Here is a 26,619-nt window from a genome sequence, read left to right on the forward strand (position 1 = left end):
TCCCAGGGTGGTAAAAGTGTCACCTCTTAGTAAAATATGCAATATTCATCCTACTACCCATTCGGAATTTTGTCTCTTAAGAATTCATTTAGAACATTTTCGTGGTCAACATATTTCCAAAGTCTTTTGAAAGTTAAAGGTCCTGCCAACCTATTAATTAGCAGTGGCTTATTTAGCATGGATGACACCTGGGGCGGTAATTTGTGATGTCACCCCCCCCCCCTACAAATGCAAAAAAAAAAAAAAAATAATGCTCTACAAGAGCGCCCATAAAGGGGGGCAAGGGGGGCCTCGAGCCCCCATTTGAAATTAGAACTTTCTTGCTTCTAGTACTTGTTTTTTTGCAAAAATGTAAAAACATTTCTTCTCCAAACATTAATGAATAAATTGAATGAACACTTTTTATATAACTTGGCCTAAATGTGCAGTTCTTTAAGAGGTCTAAAAAGTTAGGGGGTGTATAAAATTTATGGCCACTTAATTATTTTAAATGTATCTCAAACACAGGAAAAGATAATGGGGTTTAGTTTTTTGGTATAAGAGCCAGGCACTACTACTAGGTCTAAGTATTAACAATATGAACCAAATCTTGACTATAATTATCACTCTATGATATGGGATGGGAAAAAATGTGGGGCTGGAGGTTTTCCCGCTGGAAAATGTTGAAATTTATAGTCTTAAAAGTGCATTTCAACTTCATATTTTTCAAAAGCTTGATATTTCAACCCCCCAGACGGGTGACACCCAGGGAGGACTGCACCCCCCCCCCCCATAGCGAGGTGACTGCAATTAGATGTATAGAACTCGGTCTTATAGGGGAAGACAAACCTTTAGGAAACTAACTTTATTTGATAAATGTAACTTTCTGACTCCGCTCCTGAAGTCAGAGAATTTTTTATATCTATTTTAACTTTTACAACAATTTTTAGATTCTGTTGCTTTATGGCAAACATTTAAAAAAGATCTCTGTGACGACATATTACAAGGAGAGCGACATATTGCAAGGAGAGCGTCAAATGAAATCCTAAGATTGTCATTCAATGTCAAACAATACAAACCAAAATCGTTTAAAAAAAGGCAAAATTTGTCAATGAAGCGGAAACTCAATAGAGGACTTTAGTTTGCTACTGCTGCAGAGAATCAAAGAAAACAATCCTATAAAAACAAGATTAGTCCATGAAAACCAGGAACGCAAATTAATGTTTTTTGGCATACCCGGTGGAACTGGAAAATTTAATAAATTCAACACTCTGGCCAAAAACGATCAACAGAGGCAGACTGGCTTTGGCAATGGTTTTTTTTACGGATCTGCCAGGACTTTACTTAGTACTTCAAAAATGGACTATTCCATATTTAAACTACTTTGAATATCTCCTCCAGAAAGACTCCATATGTTCCACAAGAAAAAACTGGCAATTAAGAGAACTTCTTCAAGGGAGTGTCACATACTGTAGGACGAATTTTCAATGAGCCGTTTGGATACAGAAGGCATAGATAGAACCAGGGGCGGCAAATAGGGGGTGCGAGAGGGGGCGGTTGCACCCCCAAATTTTTCACTAAGAATAATATAAAATGGTAAAATTCAATTTAGATAGCTTAGAAAATCATTTGCCTGAATTTTCAGAACAGAAAAAACTGATGGAGGATAAGTGTTTGCCTTAACTAAAGAAGTAATCTCTTCATATGGGTTAAATATTTCAAAATTGAGTAATCTGTGTTATGATGGAGCATCTTATATGAGATACCCGTACAGTGTAGAGTCTGTGCAATTTTTACGCGTAAATTCCATGTCATTTTACTTAAATTTTTATGCTCATATTATAACTTAATGTTCAGCTAGTACGTGTTCATTGACGCCATGTACTAGAAACACATTTTAGCAACTCGGTGTATCATATGCTTTCATGGGAATATTTTGTAAAGATATGCTATTTTTAAAAATATCTCACATCAAAAAATACTTTCACATCAACAAATGTATCTTGAGGCTCTTGACTTGACAATCTCTGAGTGACACAAGATGGTCTTCAAGAGTTATAAAAGCCCCCTGGAAGAATTACTGGAAAGCGACCTTTTCATTGATAAAAAATTTGATGTCATTTTAATATGTATGCCTTTGTCTGAATTTTTTGTTGAATTTATTTATACTGCGGAGCATTTTTTTGATAAATGCTACTCTATCATAAAAATTTTAATTCGCTAATCTTAATTCTTGGATTGACAATTGAAACTCTTAGTAATTTTCGCATTAATACATACTTGAACCGTAACAGTTTTTAATGTATGCCAATGTGGAAGAGGTGACAAAACCCAGATGAAGTTTTAGTCAAAATATTAAATCAATATTTTGAATAAACTGATCAATTCAGTTTCTCAAGAAATTGAGACAGGATTTAATGAAATATATTTATTATTGGTCTTAACTTCAATATTATGTAGGTCGGTTATAGAAAGCGAAAAAGTAAATATTTCACTTATAAGTAATAGCATGAGGGAAGAGGAATTGTTTTGTGAATTGTGATTATACTTTTTAATGACACAAAATAAATACTAGCCTATTTAAAAAGCTTTCTTGGTTATTTTAAAGAGAGGAATCTAAAGGAAATGTGCTTTTTTGACATAACTTTCTTGCTTCCATTTTTTTTTGACTGTTTCAATCAGGTCAGTCATTTGAAAGATGACTTCTGTGATTAAATTGAAAAACCGATGTAAATAAAGCACAAATTTACACGAAAATACAGCATATAGCTATTTTAAGGCTACAATAATGGAGCCTCTTCATCGGTGTAAAAAACTACGCACACAACCAGAAAGTTGTAGGAGAACTGAACGTCAACCAATTTTGACTTTCGTGTCTCAGGAGGTTAGAGAATTGCCTTCGAAGCGCAATGAGGCAAAGCAAGACCTTCCTCTTTAGCTATACTGGCAATAAATTAAGTCATTGGATATTGATTAACTATAGTTACAAAATTTTCTGTTCTTCCTGACTCCAAAAATAGCAGATTAAAACTTTACTAAAAAATAAAAACTAGTACCGAGATATATTTTGTGAGATAACTTATAACAAAATAAATTTAAAGCTTCGGTCGAAAAAATTTTAATTGTTTTTTACAAACCTAATTATTCTTAACATTAAAGCCATTTAATTATCAGCTCTTGTTAAACAATATGTATTTCATACAGTTCTGAGGAAATTCATGTTCAAGAAACTCGACCCCCCCAAACGAAATGCTGAAATGCCGCCCCTGGATAGAACCCTTAATGGATAAAAAGGTTCATACAAAATTATGAGAGGCGTCACCTTCTTATTTGATGGTGACATTCATTAAACGCCTCTTGTGGTGAGAAGAACGCATGCAGATATATTCCAATCTTCATTAAAGTCGTTCAATGTAGGAGCCCTTTACACAATCTCTGTATCTTAAAAAAAACTATAATAGTTCGTTTAGAAGATGGTGGTAAGTATTTTTTTTTAGAAGTAAAATACGTTAAAATACCTGGAAAAAGATATCTTATCAAAATATATGAGTTAAGAAATTCTCTTTAAATGATTTGATCCTTAATGTTTATCCTGAAACCAAGACCCTTTGTCAAAAAATTTAACGTGGATGTGTGAGAGGGCAATAGTTTTTGCCAGCAATGCCGTTCATCATCCACGTGAATCCTTAATTCCCTTAACTCTTCCGGACTTCTCTTCATGCTTTTAAAATTAGAGGCGATATCCCAATAAATTTATTGCTCACTTTAATTTGCCTAATCTATTGAATGGGGAATTAAACCCCAACAAAAATCACTAAGGAATAATATGATTTAGAGTATTGTTTTTGCGGCATCAGCAGTAGATCTGTTGGTTTATATTCATTTCATCCCCATGACTCCTGTCAATTTGCTTTTCCAATTTAAGTGATAAAATTTCTTATGTTTTCACTATTATTAAATCTGAAGTTCATATGTACAGCCATACGATACGTAGTACAACATTACATAAGATCGTAGTGTTTAGTGGGAATCATATGTTAGTCTCTCTTGGTCAGGAAATGAGGTAAATCTATTTGTTACAAACCTCATAAAAATGAAACACAAAATGTTGCTTACTATCAAACTTTAAATTAAAAAGTTATAGCATAACATTTTTTTTAAAACATAGATAGTTTTTTTTTTAACCCGAACAGGGTCAGGACAGGCCGCTAGTATGTAATAAATATACAAAAGGCATTTTAAAATTGGGGAAATCCTTTAGTTGTTGTCTTTGTCATGTAATGCTATAAATAAATATATGATAAATGTTTGCAACAACTGCTGAGAAGCAACTCTGGGGTTGTTTGCTGAAAGTTGATATGTCAAATTTGTCAGCTTTTCAGGAGAGTGAAAACAAAACATGATATGTAGAGTTGTCTAATTTTGGTGCAGAATTGTGTGATAGTTTTTTATTATATCATGTTTGGTTGTTCATATTTTTACCACTCAACAAATTCTGGCATAGAAAAATACCGCTCTAAATACTAATGATGTTCGGTAAAGTAGAACATGGTCAAATTTGACCTATCAACTTTTAGCAAATGACCTCAGAACTAAATTAAGATTCTAGTTAGGTGTGTATTATGGTTAATCATATATTTACTAAAAGTAGTTTTTGCACACTTTTTTAAGTTACAATATTGCTACCAAAATGGGTTTTAAAAATTATTTATGTTCTTTTTTGCTGCAAATGTTTTGCATTTGCTTCAAACAGTGTAGTGACATTGAACAAAATCAAAGATTTTGTTACGAAATCGTGAATTTACCCGATACAAAACTGATCATTCTGATACAAAACTGTGTTTTTACTGATTCAAAACTGTTCTTTCTGATACAAAATTGGCATTTTTACTGATACAAAGCTGATACAGAAATAAAATTTTGATTTTCCACCCCTGAGATAGTCAAAACGTTTGAATTTATCTACATTCAATCAACCTTCAGCAATTTTTTTTTTCATGTAAAAGACTGCAGATAATCAAGAGTTTACTCTAACTGCTATTGTTGCATTAATTTCAACTTTTGTCTCCAAAGGTATAATTCCAAATAAATTTGAACAAGCTTCTTCGTTCAAGAGTTTGGTTATCAGTAAAGCAGATGGATCTTGTCGAAGGTTTGTCATTCTTTATCATTTTTATTACACTACATGAGAATTTCTGCTTTATTTCAAATCTTTTTTAACATGTTTTAATTTTCTTTTTATCTTATCTTTGACTTTTCTAGTTTTAGTACTGCAGAACAATTGGAGTTACGAGATTCATCAGTATGCTTGGATAGTACCTATAATGTACTGTGGAGGTATGTATTTTTTTGTTAAAGATTTGGGTGCTTTTTTGATACTATATTAAGATTCAACAAGATATTTTTATTTTTATGTGCAATAACTAAAGTAATGACTGGCGATAGGTTTTAGGCCTATCTAGGCTAGTGCTACTGAGTTAATGAATCACTAAACAAGATCAAGACCCTCTTAAAACTAATCACAATTTATATTTTCTCCAGGCAAACTGTTCTAGATGCTTATATCCCTATTGTCCCAAAGCATTTACCGTGTTCTGCAATGTAAAATCATTTGACCAAAATTGTTCTGCAAGTACTTCAAGCATTGTACGCCAAAGAAACGTGAAATTTTCCACAAACTGAGTGCCAAAAATCATAATTGTTTCATATAGGAGTTTTTTTTTTTAAATTGGAGTGTTGCTATTTATTTCTGCGGAAAAATGATTTTTCCAGAAACATCACACCTTTCGACCAAATGACTAATTAAAGAGCACTGAATTTAGAAAACTAGTTGATCATGAAAACTATAAAATCAAAAAAACTTTAACAAGGTGTCAAACCTAAACCGATTGAGAATGTAGTTTATGTGCTTTAGTTTATATGCCAAAAATAGCTTTATATGCTTTCTAAAATGCATAGAAAGAGCAAAGATACAAAATTTTATAAAAATCCGAACCTAGGTGTCAAACATTTTTTTGGTTAATTTTACACGGCATGAAGGAGCAATTAAAATAATGTTACTAAATAAAGGAATTATTGAAATCTTTACTAATAATAAAGCTGAAAGTCTCTCTGTCCAGTTTCTGCAGATTTTCTGCACTGCAGATCTTCTGCACTGCGGTTTCTGCAAAAATTTCACTGAAGTTTGCAGAATTTCTGCACAAAAATTGTCAGTTTTCCTCTCGCATTTGAACAGAATTGTTCTGTGTTATCTTTTTAATAGTATATTTACCCTATTTTTATCTCGTTGCTTACTACTTAGAGATTAGCAAAAATGCTTAAGTATTAGATGATGTTAAGATATCGAGTATGTACTTACGGCTTTCGACCGCATATTATATCAGTAGGTATCAGGTAAACATCCTCTATAAAAGTTAAAGCTTGAATACGTGCTTCCATGTTTTCCGCCACTTGATGGCGTTCTTGTCAAGATCTCTCATTGGCGGGAAAGTTGAAGAATGTTCTAGAAATCGTTGCATTGCTCATGCTAGATATATGTCGACCAATGAGCATATTGAGGACGTGTTATGAACTTGTGTTCTTAAGGTGAATCGCCGTTAGGTTCGGTGCTATCGATCTCTCTATCCATCTAAGTATGTGATTGTGGAGCCATTGGAACAGTGTGAGAATTGGTTTACTATTGGTACGGTAGTTGTATTAGCGCGAGTGTGTTGTATGGAAGAATAATAGAATGATGTTACATTAGTGTGTAGTATTTTCGGCCTACTACTAAGTTGTAGGGTATTAAGTTGAATTTCTCTATGATGGATTTCTAGATGGTATATGATGTGGAACCTAGTCTAGTCATTTTGCTTACTACTTGGAAAGTAGTACTCCGCCGTTGTATACAGGATTCATATTAGGTAGCTAATGGAGGGTATAGTATAGTGCAATATTTAGACATCTTTCTTACTGTTTCTATTAGTGTAATACTTAGAATACCCAATGGTCCAGTTCATTCTTTTTATTAACCTATTGTTTTTAATGTATTTTACATAACACTTTTTGCCTCAATGAAGGCTTTTGTTATTTTATACAATCAAATCTTTCTTACAACTTTTGTTGCATTTACACTCACAATTTTATGTGAGTTTTCTTTCAACAATGCAACATCCTGCACCTCAGGCATCTGTTCTGCGACGTATGTCGCAATTTTAGTAGTATTCTGCTTTGGGACCCTATTGAAACAGTGGGGAAAATATGCTATTGAAATTACGCCCCCCCCTCTAGTTTTAAGAGTAGCCTGAGATTTAAATAGCATAAAACAATAAGCTCTGTTTTTTGCTTTCAGAGCTTCTTTTGAACAATTTTCAGAAACTTAATATTATCATAAATAATGTATAGTAGAACTTCAATTATCCGAATCAATTGGGACTAGACCCCATTCAAATAAGCAGAGTTCTTTCCAAAAAAGAGGTATATTTCAATGAATTACTATATGGTGTGATGAAAATGGGAGAAAATTTTTTTGAAGAAAAAGAGATTTTAATTAATTAAATGAAATGGCTGGCTTCATAGCGACAAACGGCATCCCATAATAGAATTGCATTATGAGGCAGTGACTCATCATCCTAATAATGTTCTCGCTGCTCCTACACTTGCTACAGGAGAGAAAGAATAGTGCATGTCAACAGCCATTATTTTGCAAATTGCAGTATGTCTTAATTTTTTGTTTTCCTGAAATTGACAATGATTCGAATAATCAAACATTCAGATAGTGGGAGTTCGGATGATTGAAGCTATATTGTATTATGAATGTAAATATTACTCTTCAATTTCATTTTAATGTACAGTTAATATAAATCTTTTAGGGTTTTTTTTACTGTTAAAAAGAAAAGTGAATTTGAAAGTTAAATTTGTATTTTGACTCACCAATTCGGCAACCTGTGTATTAACTTACAAGAATTTTTTTATGAAAAATAGTTTTGTTTTTTTCATTGCTTGGGTATTTTGTTGCATATCTAAAAAATTTGAACAGTGTTTATGTCAAGCAGTTTTCAAATTGTGTGAATATTTTTAATGCGGCTGAAAGTAAAAGTTAATTCTGGATATACACTACCAGTGATTTAAATAAAATCATGAAGGATTACCAGTGAAAGATGGAAAATAATCTAATTTAGCTAGTAAACATTACTTTTTATGTAATATTTTGTCATTTCAATTAATATCCCTCACAGTGGTCGGAAAACCTACATTTATTTTGTAATGAACTACAACTACTTCATTATCAAATGTAGTTAACTACAACTACTATTTTTTTAGAATGTAGCAACTACAACCTGCTTTTGAATTTTCTCTAAGAAGTAATTTAACTCATTTCAGCAGGGAGTGGAAAAACGAAAGTCTCTAATGGGATTTTAAAAAGTCTTTGATGTATTGACCTAACTTTTAATAAAAATAATAACTTGTACTACATTTCATTGAATTCTTTTTTTTTCTTTTTAGTTTATTTATTTCAGTGTAACCAATCAGTGACATTTAATTTAGTTTTTTTACTCTCAGTGCTACTGTTACAAATCAAAACTTTTTATCAAAATATTATTGTATTTGTGCATGTTGCAGGGAATTGAAAAAGAAAAAAGAGTTGACCTTGAATGAGGCGGGATCTCATTCATTCTACTTTTTTCAGTGTCAGCAGTTTGCCAATACATTTGGTCTCCCCCCTCTCTCTGTCTCTGCCCCAGGGGCGCCGACTTGCAAAAATTATTGAGGCGGCTAGACTGCACCGGTGATCCAGGGGTTATGTAATCCCACAGCGTACCCCCGCCCCACTTTCCAAAAAAAAAAAGTTCAGATTTTTTGAACCTTGAAAATGCCAATTTACATATTTTCTGGTGTATATGATTTATACAAACAAACAATATGTGACATGGCGTTTTCAAAGTCAATCTAAGATTTTGTATACAAATTTTCTGGTTCAATTAGATCATGTCACTTGTCTTCAATGTGGGACATTTTTACAGTTCTATTTTGGGGGAAGTTGTGCAGTTCGGTGGCTAGGCATTGATATAAGGTAGGGCTTGACTTGCATGGAAGGGCAATCACTCCCAGTGCGCTTAAATACAAAAAATATTGGGAGGGTAAGAGACATACCGCGGGTTTAACCCCGGGAAATTTTCTAAATTGGAGATGGAAAAAGTAAGTTTTACAGTTTTTTAAGCATTTTAGAGTAATATATTATCAACATTAGAACCTCGAAAACTCTACTCTCGCTAACTCGACACATGTTTTGACTTTAAAACACACACACACACACAAAAAAACAAGCAAACCATGTACGGTATTTTCGTAAAAAGTTAATTTAATTTATAGTATACAGCTGACGTTCGTTATAACGACCCCTGTCGTCCAAACGAAATCGGTCGCTATAACGAGAGGTCGTTATAACGTATTGAAGTTGTAAAGTCGTTTTTGGAAATACAGGAATAATTTCTCATAGTTATGATTCATTTTAGAAGATAATCAAGAAACTAACAAAATAATTTTTTTTAAATTGCGTGAGTTTCTTTTTCTTTTTTAAAGTTTTGTACTGCAATTGTAGAAGCTTTCTGCTTTTTTTAGACTTTTTCTATTTGTGATGTCTATCATTTGTGCACTATTTTCATTATTTCTTTTACCTTATACTAAAAACTAATTCATTTAAATGAACATATTTTACTTTTAGAAACATATAGTGTTAAAATATTAGTTTTCGGTTAGTTAGTCCTGAGATTAGAACAAAAAATCAAACTTAGTTTTGGACGTTATATTGGAATGAACGGTTCAGTTCGGACGCTCTAATGGACAGTAAAATAACATTGCATCTATGGAATAAGAAACGGGACTTCATGCGTCGGTCGCTATAATGGAAAGGTTGCAGTAATAGGAGGTCGTTATATAGAGCGTTGACTGTAATAATTTTGGTTTTAGACTATTACAGATTAGTGAATAGAATACATATATATAAAAAGATTGAAATTATATTTAAATAAATCTTAAACTATCATTAAAAAAATAAAGCATAAGATATTGCTGTCGCACTTTGATTAATAAGTGAAATAGCTAATTTAAACTTGCTTTTAATAAGGCTCAAAGTTCATTAAATAAAAATAATATCCCACACAGTTAATTTATTTAATAAAGTTAATATAGTATGTAAATAGCGGGTTTTTTATAGGGTCTTATACCCAAAAAATATTTAAGTATTTGAAAATAACTAATGCAGTACTGTAGTAATATGGTAATAAAATAGTACTAATATTTTGAAATTTTAAATCTAACATTCTGTATGTTGTTAATTCTCTATTTTACAGAGATTTTTAAAATTGCTTTAAATACCAATATTAGAGCTGTCAATAGAAAGGTGCAAATGTCGATCGCCTGGCTAGATTACCGAATTTGATGTCGTCGACGACTGGTCGAATATCCAAAATCATTCAAAATATCTCGGTGGTTAAGAACAGCCAAGTTGTTCAATCGCTTCTGCCCCATTGTTAATCGGACAGACTATCCGCAGGTTCGCACACTGGGACAAATAAGTGCTCTCAGCACCGTAACACAATCATTACTCACACCACTCGTTTTCAGTTGACATACTTTTTATCGTAAAAATTATTTGTTGTAACTCATTACTGAATGCATTTTGCAAGGTTCTTCAACGCATCTTCAAACAAGGAAAATAAAAAATACTGGGACAAATTTGTGAGTTTAGAAAGCATTAAATAATTAATAATTTTCTTAAATTATTGGGGGGGGGGGCTCTGCCCCCTAAAATTTTTTTTTGAGGGGGCTCGGGCCCCCTCAGGCTCCATGGAGTCGGCCCCACTGCTCTGCCCCCCCCCTTCATTTGATTCATTTCTTTTTCAAGAGTTATGCGAATCTCTTTATCTGTGACAGTTCCCTACCTCAGCATTTTCAGCTACATGTAAAATATAGCCGCCATATTTGGTCATCCAGAAAAATGGGAATAGACTAGATGCTTAAGTACCTACAAGGTTTGTACGCTCCGGGAAAACCTGGAATTGTCAGGGAAAATGACATAGTTAAAAATATCACGGAAAAGTCGGGGAATTTTCCGATTTTGCCCCACAATTTTTTTTTTCAATTCTTTCTCTGGGAATTTTGTACCATGAGACCTAATCTTCGTTTTTATCTATGTTTCCTGAAAAAAAATTTTAATTTTTGGCGTAGTCGCCAAATGATCAAAATTAGATCAATGAAGTGAAAATAACTCGTGTAAATTAATTTCGAATGTAGCTACCTCGAGCCTGTACAGGTTTAGGCATCGAATCATGGAGGTGCTGAATGTCACGATTGGGAATAGCTTCCCATATGGTTTCAATCTAAAACCAAAGTTCAGCCATACCAACTGCCGGACGAGACACATGGAGGAGTCTCCAACCAACGCCATCCGAGATATGGTTGGCGGGCAGGCCAAGGAAGTAGCGTAACCTGTCGTGCACCGAAGAATACTTGTACGTTACGTGGGACATGTGAACGTGCATTGTCCTGCTGAAACATTGCACCAGGAATGCTCGGAAGAAACAGTGATACCTCCTGCGTCACCGTGTCCCTGAAGTAGTGCTCGCTATTAAGGTTACCCATAATTCGGACTAGATGGGACTGCTTTTGATATTCAATGGCGTTTCAGACAATGATGCCTGGAGTTATGCCAGTATGACGTGGGATTACACACCCTGGGAGGTGACGTTCCCATGTGTAACGTCTGACGCTACACGTCCATCGTTATAGTGCATATTAAATCTAGACTCATCTGAAAAGACGACCTGTTGCTAGTTTGCACGCTGTTGGATGTGTTAGTGGGCGCATTGAAGCCGGAAGTGACAATTGTTGAGAGTAAAGGGAATCCTGAATACAGGGCTCCCAAATGGTCCGCTTTTCCCCCCAAAGTCCGTTTTTTAGGTTTAAGTCCGCTTTAGACCGCTTTTTAACATTTTAGTCCGATTAGTCCGCTTTTATATTGTTTTTACTTAAGAATCAGATTTTAAAAGTTTTCCATTACGTTAAAAGATACTGTACACCCAAACACGCGGCCGCGGCACCTTAACCTGACTTTCCCGTATTGTTTCGCTTCAGATTGTCGTCATTACTCCTCCTTCATATGCTGCAGCATGGAAATCCATAAAAAAGAGAGGTTTGGGGGAGGAGTTATGACGTCGAATCAGAGCAGGGTGCTACCGATATTTCTCGGAATTTCAGCCTCACGTTTGCAATAACGAATGAACTTTCCGATCTCGGATCTCGACAACTCGAATATTCCTTTATCTCAAAGTTTTTATTGGACCCCAAGCTCATGAGACTGTTGTGGAAACTTCCCATAACTTGGAACATTTTAGCTCGTCCCTTGGGACTTAGAGTTTTCGCTAATTGACTGTAACAGTAACCCTGCTATGAACCACCTCTTTTGCAAATGAATTTGGAAGTAGTCTCGTGGCATATGCACCTTTTTTTTTACAGGCGCATATGTTCGTAAATTTTACGCCCTTGAAAAACCTTGAAAAGTTCTTGAAAAAAAAAAAGAGTTCATTTTCCAAGTGCTTGAAAACCTTGCAAAAGTATGAAAAGTTTCTTTATTGCTTGAATTCTTTCAAAAATCATTACAAGCAATCTAAAGCATACTTTAGATTGCTTGTAATTCTTTAAAAAATATTTCATCCCTGCAATTTTCTGAACATATGTTTGATATACAGTATCGCAAAAAATTGCTTTCGTGTTTGAGGTTTCAATCCTTTTGCGTCTTGTAAATATTTTCACGTTTTTTACAATCGGAAGTTATTTTGACATGTGCTACCTTAAATTAGCTTATTTTTCGTTTAATTTCAATAATTAAGGATGAAATTAGTTTGGAAACCATGGCAACATTGTACTTACTCTCACTTCACGGGAAACTGCTTTTCGCAATGAAAATTTCAATCCTTTTGCATCTTGTAAATATTTTGATGTTTATGACAGTAGGAAGTTATTTTGACATATACTACTTTAGATTAGCTTATTTTTCGTTTAATTCCAATAATTAACGAAGTAATTATTTTGGAAACCATGGCAGCATTGAACTTACTCGGACTTCGCGGAAAATGGCTTTTAGTGTTTAAATTTCAATCTTTTTGTATCATGAAAATATTAAATATTTTGCCCACTCGAATGTTTTTTTCCCAAATGTTACCTTAGATAAGCATGTTTTATGTTTAATTTAGTAGAAAATAAATTTATTTTATGGGAAACATGCCAAAATTGAACTTTGTTCGTGAAAATTTGCTTATCTGAGCTTTCAAACATTTTGCATCTAATAAGTATTTTTATATTTTTGGCAGTTTGAAGTTGTTTTGACATGCTACATTGGATTAACTCGTTTCAATTTGTATTTAAATAACCAAAAAATTAGTATTGTTTTGTTTTTAATTCAAATTTCTAGTTTTGCAAATTTTGTTTTAATTATTTTTAGTTTATTTTCGGTTATTACTGTTTTTTTTATTGGAGGGGGGGGGGAGGGATATTAAATGTAAAAAAATTGAGTGCATAACATTTTAACTTAGTGTTTGTATTTGAAACAAAGTTGAATTTATGTACATCATTTCATTGTCATGCGAAGAGGGACCCCCCCTCCCCCCATAAAAGTTCAAAGCACTCATGGCATTGCAATCATGGAGGTTTTTTTTTAAATCTAAGCTTTATGTTTTTTTGAAGATATACTTTGAATATGAAAATTGCAAAACTAAGCCTCATATGATCTGTTTCTCTTTGTGATTAAGCATTTCAGACATTTTTAGGAAAACTTTCAATACAGTGGATCTTTCATCAAAGTGTCTCTTGAAGAAAAAAGCAGTTTGTTTTCCTATACTTTTTATATTACTTCCTGTTATTTATATGTTAGCATTAAATGAAATCTGCATGCAATATTTATAGTGCGAATTCAGGGTAGTACCTTGAAAAATATTTTTTTACTCTTGAAAACTGCTTAAATTTTTTTCTCCTTAAAGGGTATGAAACCTGTGATAAGAGATTAAATTTAAAACTCAAATATAAAATAATTTTACTATAAACTCAGTTGCAGCTTTGTTGAAAATCACAACAATATTTTTTAGGTTTCAGTGTGAGTCATGGGGAAGTGCAAATTTCTCAGCAAATGGTTAGATGAAGATGGGAACAAAGTTAGAGACTGGGGAAAACAACAAAAGAATAACTTTTTTGTTTGGTGTATGGTAGATTAATATTGGTTGAGAAGGGATATAACTCTATTAAGAAGCATTACAAATCAGAAAAACATAAAAATAATTTTAAACTAAATAAAGATGAAGCACAGCTTCATCTATCCTTCAGTGAGACTATCAGCATCCCTGGTTCAAGTCAAAATGTATCATTATGCCTATTTAGTTCTAAAGAGGCTGCCTTAACTGCTGAACTAAGTGCCCCCCCCCCTTCATCCAAATATTTGTAAATAATAGTATTCAATGGATAAAAATGATCAGTTTCACAGGTGATAAAGGAATTGTATCATTATTATAGTTAATTAACGAATTATCTTCACGAATTTAGCAGCTGGCAACTAGCCAGCAGGCATCTAATTTGCCTTTTGGTGCTTCCCTGGGTTTAACTATAAATGGTCCTCCCAATGTCCTCTTTTTGATCCTAACTGGTCCTCTTTAGTCCCCTTTTTGATTGAAAATGGTCCTCTTTTACCCTTTTCTGAAGCTAAAATGTGTTGGGAGCCCTCTGTATAGTAATCTTTGCATGCAGGCCCTGGAGCAGCAGACGTCAACGAACTGTGGATGCAGCAAATGTGACACCTGTAGCCATATTTCAATGTTGTGCTAGCGTACAAGAGGACGCTATGCGATCCATCACAGCTAGGCAGGTGAGGTGTCGAGAATCCTGTGACGCCGATCGTTTGTTTGGTTGGTTGCGTTGTGTTGCGAGCCCTTCGACTAATTTCATTGTCCTCTGTCCATATTTTACCAATTTGCATCACATTTGAGGCATTACGCCCATGCGGGCACTGTTTACTCTGTACGTAAGTTCATCCTCCCTCATGCAGATCATGGGGCTCCATTGGAACTCCGTTACACGTTGTGTTATACTTTGCGTTTTGGACGAGGCATATTGAGTACTAGAGAAACATCTACCATCGGCAGATAATGACAATGATTCCAAAAAAACTTTACAGCCCTTTATATACAGAGTTTATGCCACAGTTCAGGGGGCGTAACTCGTTCCACGCATGCGCGATGTCTCTGTAACTCTAATCATTTGCATATCTTATCCTGCTATACATTTCCTGTGAATTTCAGTTCATTTGCGTAATTCCTTCTTGGTGTTGCAATTTTCACAAACATGAGTGTATAAGTGGTTTAGTTTTAACTTGAATTTTGCTCATATCTTTTCTTCTTTTCAGTTTTTTCTCCATCAGATCAAAGAATCAGCTTGTACAACATCATTATAACTGAACTTCAAAATTTTTTCAATCCTGCCCATCAGCAATCTTCTGAAGCCCCAGTTACAAAAAACAATGATTCAGAGTCAACTTTTCCTCGAATTTTGAACCCTGAACTAATGCTGCCATTTAAATCAGGTGTTCCAGTGAGCAGAGCCCATGCAGCTCTAAATATTCTCAGTAGTTTGGATACTTTGACTTCTGCTCAGGAACAAAGCCTGCAAGTACTCAATGATGATCAAAAACGACAAAACTTAAGCAAAGTGTACAGCAAAGAAGATTTTTCTGTTGTTAATCGTTTTGACAGTAAGAACATTTTGTTATGACTAATACCAATACTGCTTTAATGTATTTCAATTGTCAGCCATTTTCAACATATCACACTCGCACTCTGGCAACAAAAGTGACATAACTAAAAAAAAAGCATTGGAGAACACCCAGGGTTTTATGCTACAATAGTTTTCCAAGGATTTAGAATCAAATATTACAATATGAGTAAAAATATTATGATGTAACGTTTACTGGTTAGTTTTTGTTGTCTAAAAATTAATGTTGCACACATAATATTTGAACATTTTTCTTCTAAATTTTGAAATTTTAATGATGTGTTACTATTGGTTAGATTAGTGATTCCCAAACTTTTTGCAGCTGCCACCTTTAGGAGTGAAATTCTTTTCAATGTACCTCTTTGTGAATGAGCAAGAGAGGGGGAAGTAATGTTCTTTGATAGTTTTACACCAAATTTTTTAATTATTTCCTTTTGCCCTGAAAGGCAGTTGCAAAATGCTTTATTTTTATCTCTAAAAATTTATGTGAAAGGAAAAATCCAGTATCTATATGAATGAGTCATTTCATTTCAGATCAGGCAGGGCCTATCACATGACCATCACCGATTTTTTTTTTTTTTTTGAAAAAATTACAGTAGTTACAACTAAAGGACATATGAAATATCCCAAAAAGATTTTGCAAGAAATTTTTTTTTTCTTTAGTTAGCCTACTAAAATTCTGCACAAAATCTGCCATTTTGGAAAAACCCCCCAGCAAAACACTCCATTTGAAATGGACACTATTTCAAAAGTATTTAACCTACTTGAATAATTCTTTTTTCTAAAAATAAATAATGACCCATATATCCTCCAGGCATCGTTTTTGAAAATTTAGTTAGGTTTTTTGATAAAGAAAAAAAAATATTTTGTGGTGAAATAACTGCATTTGTACCGATTTTATGACTTTTTTCTCCATGAAAAAAAAAGTTTTTTTTACTGAACGGAGATGGCAGTCTAAAGCCCTTATATGATAGTTTCATAACATAGTTTATTATAATCCTTAAATGCATACAGCCTTGGAAATAAAGATTAAAATTTTGAAAATTGTCAAAAATTAGCAATTTTTGAAGTGAGATTACTCAAAAAGCCTATTTTTTAAAAATCTAAAAATTGGCTCATTTGAAGCCCATCTAATGCTCAACAAGTGGATGTACACCGCATCCTGTATTTTTTTATCATAAAATGTTATATGATTTTTTGAAAATGACCGTATTGCCCATGGCATGCATGTAAAATAAAAATGTCTAATAATTTCAGTCACTAAAACTCTGATTATATTAATGCCTAATAGCTATGATAATGATGTACTTTATCAGTAACAACTAAAATATTTCGTTTTTCTTGTTTCAATATTAGTTTATTTTGTCTCCAAAGCTATGCATTCACCTTTCATATGCTGCAACGAATCACATTTTTTTCTCTTCCAATTATAACGTGCAACTCAATTGCATGACAGGGGAAACCATCTCAAAGGGAAGAACATTACAATGCATTTAAAGCGATTAATTTTAATTTTGTGCTTTAGTTGTCATTGGTGAATGTTGTCCCAGAATTTTTGGATCAAAGGATCCTACCTCGTATGATTGCTTATATACATAAGTATAGGTTACCAATTCAAAACACAAAACTCACCTACAGTTTAAGAATTTAAAAAGCCCACCTGTTTTATGAGAGAAGTAATCGAACATGGTTGTAAGTTGAGGTAACCAAACTGATCTCACCAAAGGTAGCTATTATAGTTAGGGATCCAATTTCTAACAAAAGAAGTGCAGGAGCCCTATAGTCTTCAGAACATTTTTTAATGCTTATGGCCTGAATTCGATCAAAAATACAAAAATTTGGGTGTAACGAATAAAGAAGTATGGGAGTTCAGCTCCTATAACAATTAGGCACTGATCAGCAGAAAAATATATTTATATAACGAAGTCAGATGGTCACCAAAGTATTCAGTCACCAATCTATTCAGTATACACACAGAGTCATACAAAAAGACAAATTGCCTGGGACAACAAAAGCGGTTTGTTACAGGTATATTATTAAAAGTCAGTAAGATTTTAGTTGTTACTGATAAAGTGCACCATTATTGTAGCTATTAGGCATTAATATAATTAGAATTTCAGTGACTGAAATTATTAGACATTTTTATTTTACAAGCACGCCATGGGCGATCCCTTTTATGCCCAGAGAAACATTAGTAACTGATCTTTGTCTTTGATAAAAATGTTATGTTTGGCATGCATGGATTTTTCCTTTTTTTTTCTGTGACAAAAATTTTGGAACAAGAAGGAGGCAAAAAGTCATCAAACCAATAAAAAGATATTCGTTTTTATTGCTTGATTAAAATTAAAACTGTCCCGTCATTTTGATTTTTTCCCCTTGGAGTGGCTAGCAAAGGATGTATACTGAATGCAAATTTTATCTAAAAACAACAAAAACCGCACAAACTTGTATAGTTAAGCATTAATTTTCCAATGCCAGGGAGGGGAGAAATTGACCCCATTGACTCCCATAAATGACGTGCCTGAAGCAAAAATGTATGTTGAATGCTAAAAATACATAACATAATACAAACCCTTTAGTTGACTTATTTGGTTATTTATTTAGTTTTATTATTTTATTACAAATTTTATGTCCCATACTTAAGAACGAATTTTTTTTTAGATCTGCATTTTCAGTCTTTTTCCTTTTTTACCAGACTGCGCGTGCGTGACGCAAAGGAGGGTAATGTGTTTATCAGTCTATGCATGTATGTATGTCCGTTTCTATGTGGCGTTCTACAGGCTGAACGCCTGGGCCAATTTTGGTAATTCTTATGTCAATCGATTTGTCTTAACATTGGGAGTGTCACTAAACACATGACAGTAATCAAAAGTACCCTTTCAAAAACCAGTTGCCAGTTTGTCAGTTTGGGATCGGCGCAAGCTGGGTGTCGCACACTGTGTTGCACGCTACCTGCGTGCGACGAATGCAGGTAGTTTTCGCTGCCTGAATTTTTTGTTTACGGTCTACTAATTGGGGTCTCAGTGGCCGAGTGGTCTAAGCGATTGCCTCTCCCACTTGAGACGGTGGGTCAAGACACCCTCGCTCCGGATGTACTTTTCCCTCTATCTGATGTAAATTCTTTCATATGTTCTTTATATGTATTCTGTACTGTAATAAAAAAATATATGCGTAACGAAGGCAAGACACTCAGATTGTAGTCCTCATCAAAATAAACCCATGCAATAAACACTAAGAGAAAGAAAGTCTATTAATTCGATTTTCATCTCTAACGTGTTGCATTTGTTTTTGCCTTGATTCAAGGGACTGAGTTTCGCGACGTGTACTTTCTTGAGAGGCTTTTTTAGTTTTGCGAGAAAGATTTGACTGACAGACGTTTCCGATTTCGCGTCATCATGAGTTATACAGACTGTTTATATAGCTGTGCTGTGGTTGACTTAAGTTCACTCATTTTTGCCGAAGGTCAAGCACATATAGCTTTTAGCCGAGTTAGGTTCCTAGAGGGACTAATTATCAGTAGTTTAAACCACCGCAAGTTATTTAATAAACCTGCGAAATGTACCGTCTTATAACCATAATAACTAAGTCAATGAAAACGAACTAAAAAGTGTAAAATAAAAAATTATTAAATAAAAACAAAAAACCCGACGGCATAAAAACCAAAAAAAAACTAAAAAGAAAAATGTATAAGCCCAGTAGTTTAGAATGTATTAAGTACTACTGAATAACTACACCATTGAAATAGTTTTATAACCGTACACAGATAAGACAAATCATAAATTCAAAAGCAGAATGGAAGGATTAACAGTCGGGGCCCATTCAAATTTTACGCGGTTCCCTGAATCAGAAAGGAATGGGCCCCAACTGTTGATCCTTCAATTCTGCTTTTGAATTTATGTTTTGTCTTATCTGTGTACGGTTATAAAACTATTTCAATGGTGTAGTTATTCAGTAGTACTTAATACATTCTAAACTACTGGGCTTATACATTTTTCTTTTTAGTTTTTTTGGTTTTTACGCAGTTGGGTTTTTTGTTTTTATTTAATAATTTTTTATTTTCAAAATCAAACATGTGCCCCATGTTTATGCAAGAATGCATGTCAACTGCTGGCTTTTTTAAACTAAAACTAATTTAATATTTGCTTTGCTTTTTGTATCATAGTTTATGACAACAGGAACTGAAAGTGTTAGTATTTTCAAATGATAAATGGATGCTCTCGAAGAAATGTTTTTGTTTTTGACAAAACAAATCTGAAACAAAAAAGGTTTTATTGCACCAAACTATGAGTTTTATTATTATTACTATTTATTATTTATTTATTTTGCGATTGCTATAGTGCATTTTATTCTTTCACAACTAAACTTTTTATTACTGTATTGTTGAAAGGTGTTTGTTTGTATTTTATTTTCTTATTTTTGTAATTAATATCTTTGTTTCTACCAGTTTATTTTTCATACTTATAATTGTCAGCTTGTTTCTTTCGTTTTGTTTTTGCGACTCGGTCTTTCATTAAATCCCTTTAATACTTCAAAAGAACTGTTAGTTTATTTTTGGGACAGTTTTCAATCAAAAATACTGTTATTTTATTTTACATTAGAAATAAAATTTACGCTAAATTTGTTATCTCTTGACGTGTGTAGTTCTATCTCTTCCTACTTTTTCCTACTTTTTTAAGTAATTTTTTTCCTACTTTTCCTACTTTTTTAATTTTTGATTCCTTATTTCCTATTCTTCCTCCCCAAAAAACCACTTCGGGGTCTGGGATAGTCCACAGTTTAGGGTAGAGGTGACTAGTGGTTCATTGCAGCTAAACTGTGAAATGAACACTATTCCGTAAGTTGTTGTCAAAATTTAATTTTTTTGTATATTTAACAAATTCTTTCCAATTCTAAGCCAATGCTGTCTTAATGTTTACCAAAGGATTTACAACCCACTGAGGAACTTTGTGGGACAAAATATCCTCAAAACGTTTTGAGAAGTTCTGTACTGTCTGTGTTGACAGTAAACTTGTGTATCATCAAAATGGGTTTTAGCCTAGGAAGGCTCTTGTGCCATTAAACCGGAAAGAAACAAACCAAACTTACCTTTTCACTTAAGTTAGACATGATTACAAACTGGTTGAAATCATTCAACCGAAATTCTGCTTTAGATAAGGAGTTTTTTAAGAAGGCAGTACAAGCAGTGGCGGCTCCTATGAAGGGCCAGAAGGGGCCGGGCCTCTTCACTTTTTTCAGAAGACAATGATTTATAACTTTTTATTTAATTTCCTTTTTTGTGCGTATGTGCTTGAAATAAAAAAAAAAAGGATTGTACTGTATTATCCTGTATATAATCCGCAGATTATCTGTTAAAAAGTGTAAAATTAATGAGATGCGGATTATAAGTTGTTGCGGGTTATCTGCGCGTGTGGTGTTTTTTCCCCCCCAACACCAATGCATTAAACTTCAATATTTACAGCACGATTCGCAGAGACCGTTACCCTACCTGTATGCTGTTTATTTTCCATAGCTTGAATGTTCTTAAGTGACTCAGGCTATGTAAAATAAACTACATACAGTAAAGGAAGAAGCCTTCATTTGCACAAGATTAGACCGTTTGCTCCTTTCTTTACTCTTTGTCTTCAAGTAATTAGCGTACTATAACAATAGTTTAGAGAAACAAACATTATTTTTTAGATTAATTTTCATATTAGTTTTGAAAATACCTTAAAAATTATTACGTCTTACGTTTTTAATTTAGTTGCAAAAATAAATTTAATTTAATTAATTTAACAAAAAAAAAGAAAGTTTAAGTATTAAAAAAATATATTTTTTTTTGAATTCGTTTTTTTCCTTCAAAAATCAAGGGGGGGGGGGCGACGTAGGCGATTGCACTCATGATCTGGCCCCCTCACTTTTTCAAGGCACGAGCCGCCACTGAGTAAAAGTAATTCAGTTTGATCAAATTGAGTTCATGTTCTTTCAGCTGCTGGTTAATTCCATCAAATTTTGCTAATAAATCAATCATGTGAGTAATATCAAACTGAAATCATAGAAACCTGTTTCTCCAAGCTACAGGTTTTCTTTTGATAAACTCGAGCACAGAGTTGAAATGATTTCAGAACTTGTTGAGGCAGGAATCTTTCGACAGCCAGAGAACTTTGGGGTGTACTAATTCGAAACGATATGAATTCCATGACTTTACTCACTTCACTGTTATAAAAATCTAACCTAGAGAGCATTTTGTTTGCAGCAGAGATAACAAATTACAATATCTGATGCGAAGAAAATTGCTCACAACTGAATTGTGTGTGAATTATGCAATAGGCAACTAAAGATCTAGTACCTCGGTTTGCAGAAGGGGGATGACAATTACCAACAGTAAAGCCTCATTATTCAATAAGGTTGGTTCATCAACCTGGAGGGAAAATTCAGTGGATATTTAAAAGTTTGAATTAAAGCATCCAACATTTTATTCATTTTATCAGCCTGTCGCCTTACAGTGTTGCGCCTAATGAAACATTGATTGCTTGGATGTGTTTGGATGGTGAAAACAGTTTTCAAAACTTTCTTGACTGTCATGCAATATCATAGTTTTGATTTGGAATTTGTGAAAGAGCTTTATTTTTAGATTTAATATTTATGTTTTGCCACAGTGCACCGTGATTTTTGATATCTTTATAGAGGTGCCGATCCCTCCTAGGTAAAGGGCGCACCCTCCTGCAAATACTAAGAAAAATATCCCTAAAAACACTCCTCTCACAAATATTTCAATGGAGCAGGATGTATGCCATGACCCCCCCCCCTCTCCCAAGTTGGAAACCTCAGCTTTAGAGGCAGGTTTGGTGCCCTTCGCCTGTGCCCCACATGCTCATACCTTAATCTGCTCGCTAGGGAGTGCTGATCACCAACCAATACCACGTATGTGTGTTAGAATTGGAAAGCAATTTCAGATTGCTTTGTGCTCAATAAGCAGCAAGCTGTTTTGTTAAAACAGCATTTGTTTTGAAAAAGTTTAAATACTGTTTTTCTCTCCTCATCTGTGTGTTGGAGTTCTGGGAGGAGTTTTAATCCCAAAACTTCTCCCTTGGCTGCTCCACTACCCCCCCCCCCCAACTTCTAACACATATTTCACAAATTCAGTTCAGGCTCAAACCTAAGTTATCTAGGAAATCGCTGATTATTGATGCAAAAAACATTTTATGTGAATAATATCCAGTTTATCATATTAAAGTTTACTTATTTTTATGTGCTAACATAAAAACAAATGCTATTTCTAGGTCACGGTGGAGGTTGGGGCTATTCCGGTCATTCAATAGAAGCTATACGGTTCATGACTGACACGGATATACTTCTTGGTGGATTTGGCCTCTTTGGTGGTAGAGGCGAATACACAGCAAAACTTAAAGTATGTACTTTTTAATTAGTAGTGTTTCATTTCTTTTTTGAAGCTTTTAAGTGTATCTCAACTGTCTGATTGCTAAAAAAAATTATTCTTCTTTTAATAATGTTTCAGTTAATTATTGATATTTTTTAGCGAATTAACTGTCATTAAATGCTAATAGTGAGTTTAGCTTACAGAACCTTGTACACACCATCCCCTTTAAGAAAACCTTCAATGTGTCCTGCTTTTCATCTTCAGACAGTGCCCTCCTTGTCCTTGGCCCTTGAAGGGTAAAATTTCATACCAGCTTGACCTTGAATTGTAACTTTTTCCTTTCCCTTGTCTACTAGAATGATGTAGGAAATTGTCTACCCAGCCATCTTTCAGGAGAAAAAGATTGATGAAAAATCAAAACTCATCATACTTTCTGAAGCACTTCTATCTTCCGAGAAAAGCAGAAACATTTGGTGTGTTTGTTAAATATAAATATTTTTAAAATAAGTTTTTTTCTCGCCTAAAACTTTTGATATTTATGTTGTTAAAAATTAAAAAGAACAAGCTTAAGGTTGGAGATGTTCAATTTTCATACAGGTGGACGAAAATGTTTTGTTTTTACAGTCTTAATTATGCAAATGTTTTATTTCCAGGATAATGACAAAACCAGGAGATCAGAGAAATCAGGAAAGTTCATTGATCAGGAAAAATCAGGGAAATGTTGGGGAATTTCATTAAAAAAAAGTAAATGCTCAGGGAAAACTTGCCAAATGAAAGAAAGATATCCTTTTTTTTTGTCTTGAAAAATTTGAGTAATTTCTCGCTTAAAAAAGCAAATATTTTTGCTAATAAGGAAGAAGGAAAAATCCCCAATTCCTCCCTCCCCCCTTTTTTTTGCTATCAAGTGAACCTGCACAGAAACAAGTGCTGATTTAGTTTTGTCATTAATCACTCCAAGGGGCTGATTTTTGTGATCTTTTGCATGAGTTACACAGCTTAATTAAATCAACAGTGGGAAAAAAATCACAATAAAATGTTTTTACATACGAGTGCCTTGAGAGCCTTTCATGCATTTTAATTGCTGGCAAATGACCAGAGAAATCTCAATGATTAAAAAAAAAAAAATTCTGTAGCCATCTTCTATTTGTAAACAACTAAAATGTTTGTAATTATATTAGGCAAGGCTTTTAAAATGATTTTCATTTATTGTGCTTTGATTCAGCTTTTGCTAGTAATGAAACTTAGTAAAAGCAATTGTACATAGAACCAAAAACTCAAAAGAAAAATATAGAAGAAAGTTTTGTGATGGCCATAACATACTAGTTATTTTTGGCTCATTTGTTAACCTTCTGTGCAAGAAATTCTTCTATTTGAACTCTTTCTTAGTGGTATACATTCTGGCTTTACTGATCAGGGAAAGGCCTCATAATATTTAATGCAAGTATCAGTCAATTAAATTGTTGTCATCAGTAGCTTTAGCAAAATAATGCTGTAAAATTTATCAAACATCCCCTACAATTTTCCATCACCTCGTTTTCTTCAAGATTGAGATTAAACGGTCTTTCATCAGTGAGAATTATCAGTTAAAAGTTATATAAAGTTTAATTAGCATTCTTGGTTCTTATCTCATGAAACTACTTTTATGTTGTTTTAAATTATAAATTATTTTTGTAGATTTTTTTAAAGGATCTTCATTGTTTAAATTAGAAATGTTTCTGGTATATTTGAGTGGTTTTTTAACTAGTATCATGGTATAAGTCCACTGTTCTCTTTAAATTTGCAATTTAGATAGGAATCTAAACTAAAATCTAATTAAAATATTTACATGTTTTATTATGGTTTATTAGGTTTTTGACATTGGACCTGAAGGTGGTGATCAAGAAATTGATGGGGATGTTTTAGTTGAAACTGATGAAATTCCTTATGAATGCGGAGCTCGGTAAGAAAATTGTGAACCATTTTCCTGCTTTTAATTGATAAGGTAGTTGTTTAATTTTGTTTTGATATGAAGCTTTTTAAAAAAATTAAACTTCAAAAAATTTGTATTGAAATCAAAATGCTTTAAAATAGATTTTTAGCCTTTTACCGCTATAGATTTTTTTTAATAGAATTTTTTCAATTTCTATGGGTATTTTGTTATTTTCTACAAGTAGGGGATTGAATCGTCTTAAACAAAATCTATTATCAAAGTTTCTCTGAAAAACCTTCAGCTTGTTGTACATTTCCTGATATAAAGCTAAGCAGATATTGATTTTGTTCAAAATTTCCTGTCACAAAAATTAATTCAGAAATTACAGTTGACTTTCTGTTTTACGACTTTCAAGGGACCACAAAAAATCGTTCTTAAGTAGAATGCTTTTAAAACTATAATAGACCATCTGGGACTGTGAAAAGCCGTCTTTAAATAGTGAAAGTCATTAAATAGAGCGTCTTTAAACAGAGAGCCAACTGTACTTATGTCTGCTTTTTAGTTTGCTAAAATATCTTTCTTATGTGATATGTTTTCTTCAATGCATTTTTTAAATCTGATTTTTCATTCTTTGTTTTTTTTTGTATAGACAAATTAGTAAATATTTCGCTAATACTTTAGCTGTAGAAGTCTTTCTATTGGGACCTGTTGGGTTATTGCAGTGCTGAAAAAGTGACTGTCTATTTCTAGGACAATATTGAATTGACATTCAAGTACAGATACGCTATGGAAATGAAGATATTTTCTAAATTTCAATGAGTTTTTTCAAAATGAAATCATTGGTTTGATTGCAATACTTACTACCTGGGTAGGCAAGTTTCGACATGTGACAGTTTTCAAGTTTTAACCATGGTTTAAATTGTTGTGTCAAGAACCCTATGTCAAAAACTATATTTTCAAAACCTTTAATTTAAAATTATTGCAATAGCCTAAGCAGTATTATATCTAAAGCAATCCATTAATGATATAGTTAATACAAGAATATGGTCAAATATCAGCGTAACTTTTCTTGAACATCAAATCTGAATTATCCATATGTATAAGGCTGAGAATTGTTCTAATTATTTTCCATTGCCAACAAACTAAATTATAAAATGTGTACTTGATTCACTGATATACATTATTTCAGTTTGTTATTGCATATATTACATCAGTTTATTAATATTTTTCTTTTTGTTTGCTGAATTAAGTTGTAACTATAGTATAAAATTAAATGAAAATAGAAAAAGAAGTGATAAATTTATTAATTATTTAAAACATCCACAAAAAATTTGTTTTCAGAGTACCTATTATTATCATAGTTGCAATGACTTTTGTTACTGCAATGCACAAATGTAGCTGCAAATTTCTGCTTTAAATAGATGTTTGTTTTATAAAGTTTAAAAATTTAAATAAATTTCAGAGCAGATACAGGAAAATTTTTTCATCTCTGTCGATATTTGACATGAAACCTCAACCTCATTTCCCCCTTTTATTCTTGTTAGTTATTTCAATTGAGATTTAATCAAGCAATTATTTATTT

General features: G+C 33.2%; 1 protein-coding gene across 1 annotated transcript in view; it reads left to right on the forward strand.

The window, feature by feature from the left end:
• Positions 1-26,619, forward strand: part of LOC129232959 (E3 ubiquitin-protein ligase MYCBP2-like) — a 284,810-nt gene that overhangs the window by 49,890 nt on the left and 208,301 nt on the right. The window contains exons 23-27 of the mRNA XM_054867051.1: positions 5,053-5,131; positions 5,242-5,316; positions 15,408-15,751; positions 23,031-23,158; positions 24,976-25,067. Coding sequence (XP_054723026.1) covers positions 5,053-5,131; positions 5,242-5,316; positions 15,408-15,751; positions 23,031-23,158; positions 24,976-25,067 — 718 coding nt within the window. The remainder of the gene's footprint in view (positions 1-5,052; positions 5,132-5,241; positions 5,317-15,407; positions 15,752-23,030; positions 23,159-24,975; positions 25,068-26,619) is intronic.

The sequence above is a fragment of the Uloborus diversus genome, chromosome 1 (genome assembly GCF_026930045.1).
Source record: "Uloborus diversus isolate 005 chromosome 1, Udiv.v.3.1, whole genome shotgun sequence".
Lineage (NCBI taxonomy): Eukaryota > Metazoa > Arthropoda > Arachnida > Araneae > Uloboridae > Uloborus > Uloborus diversus.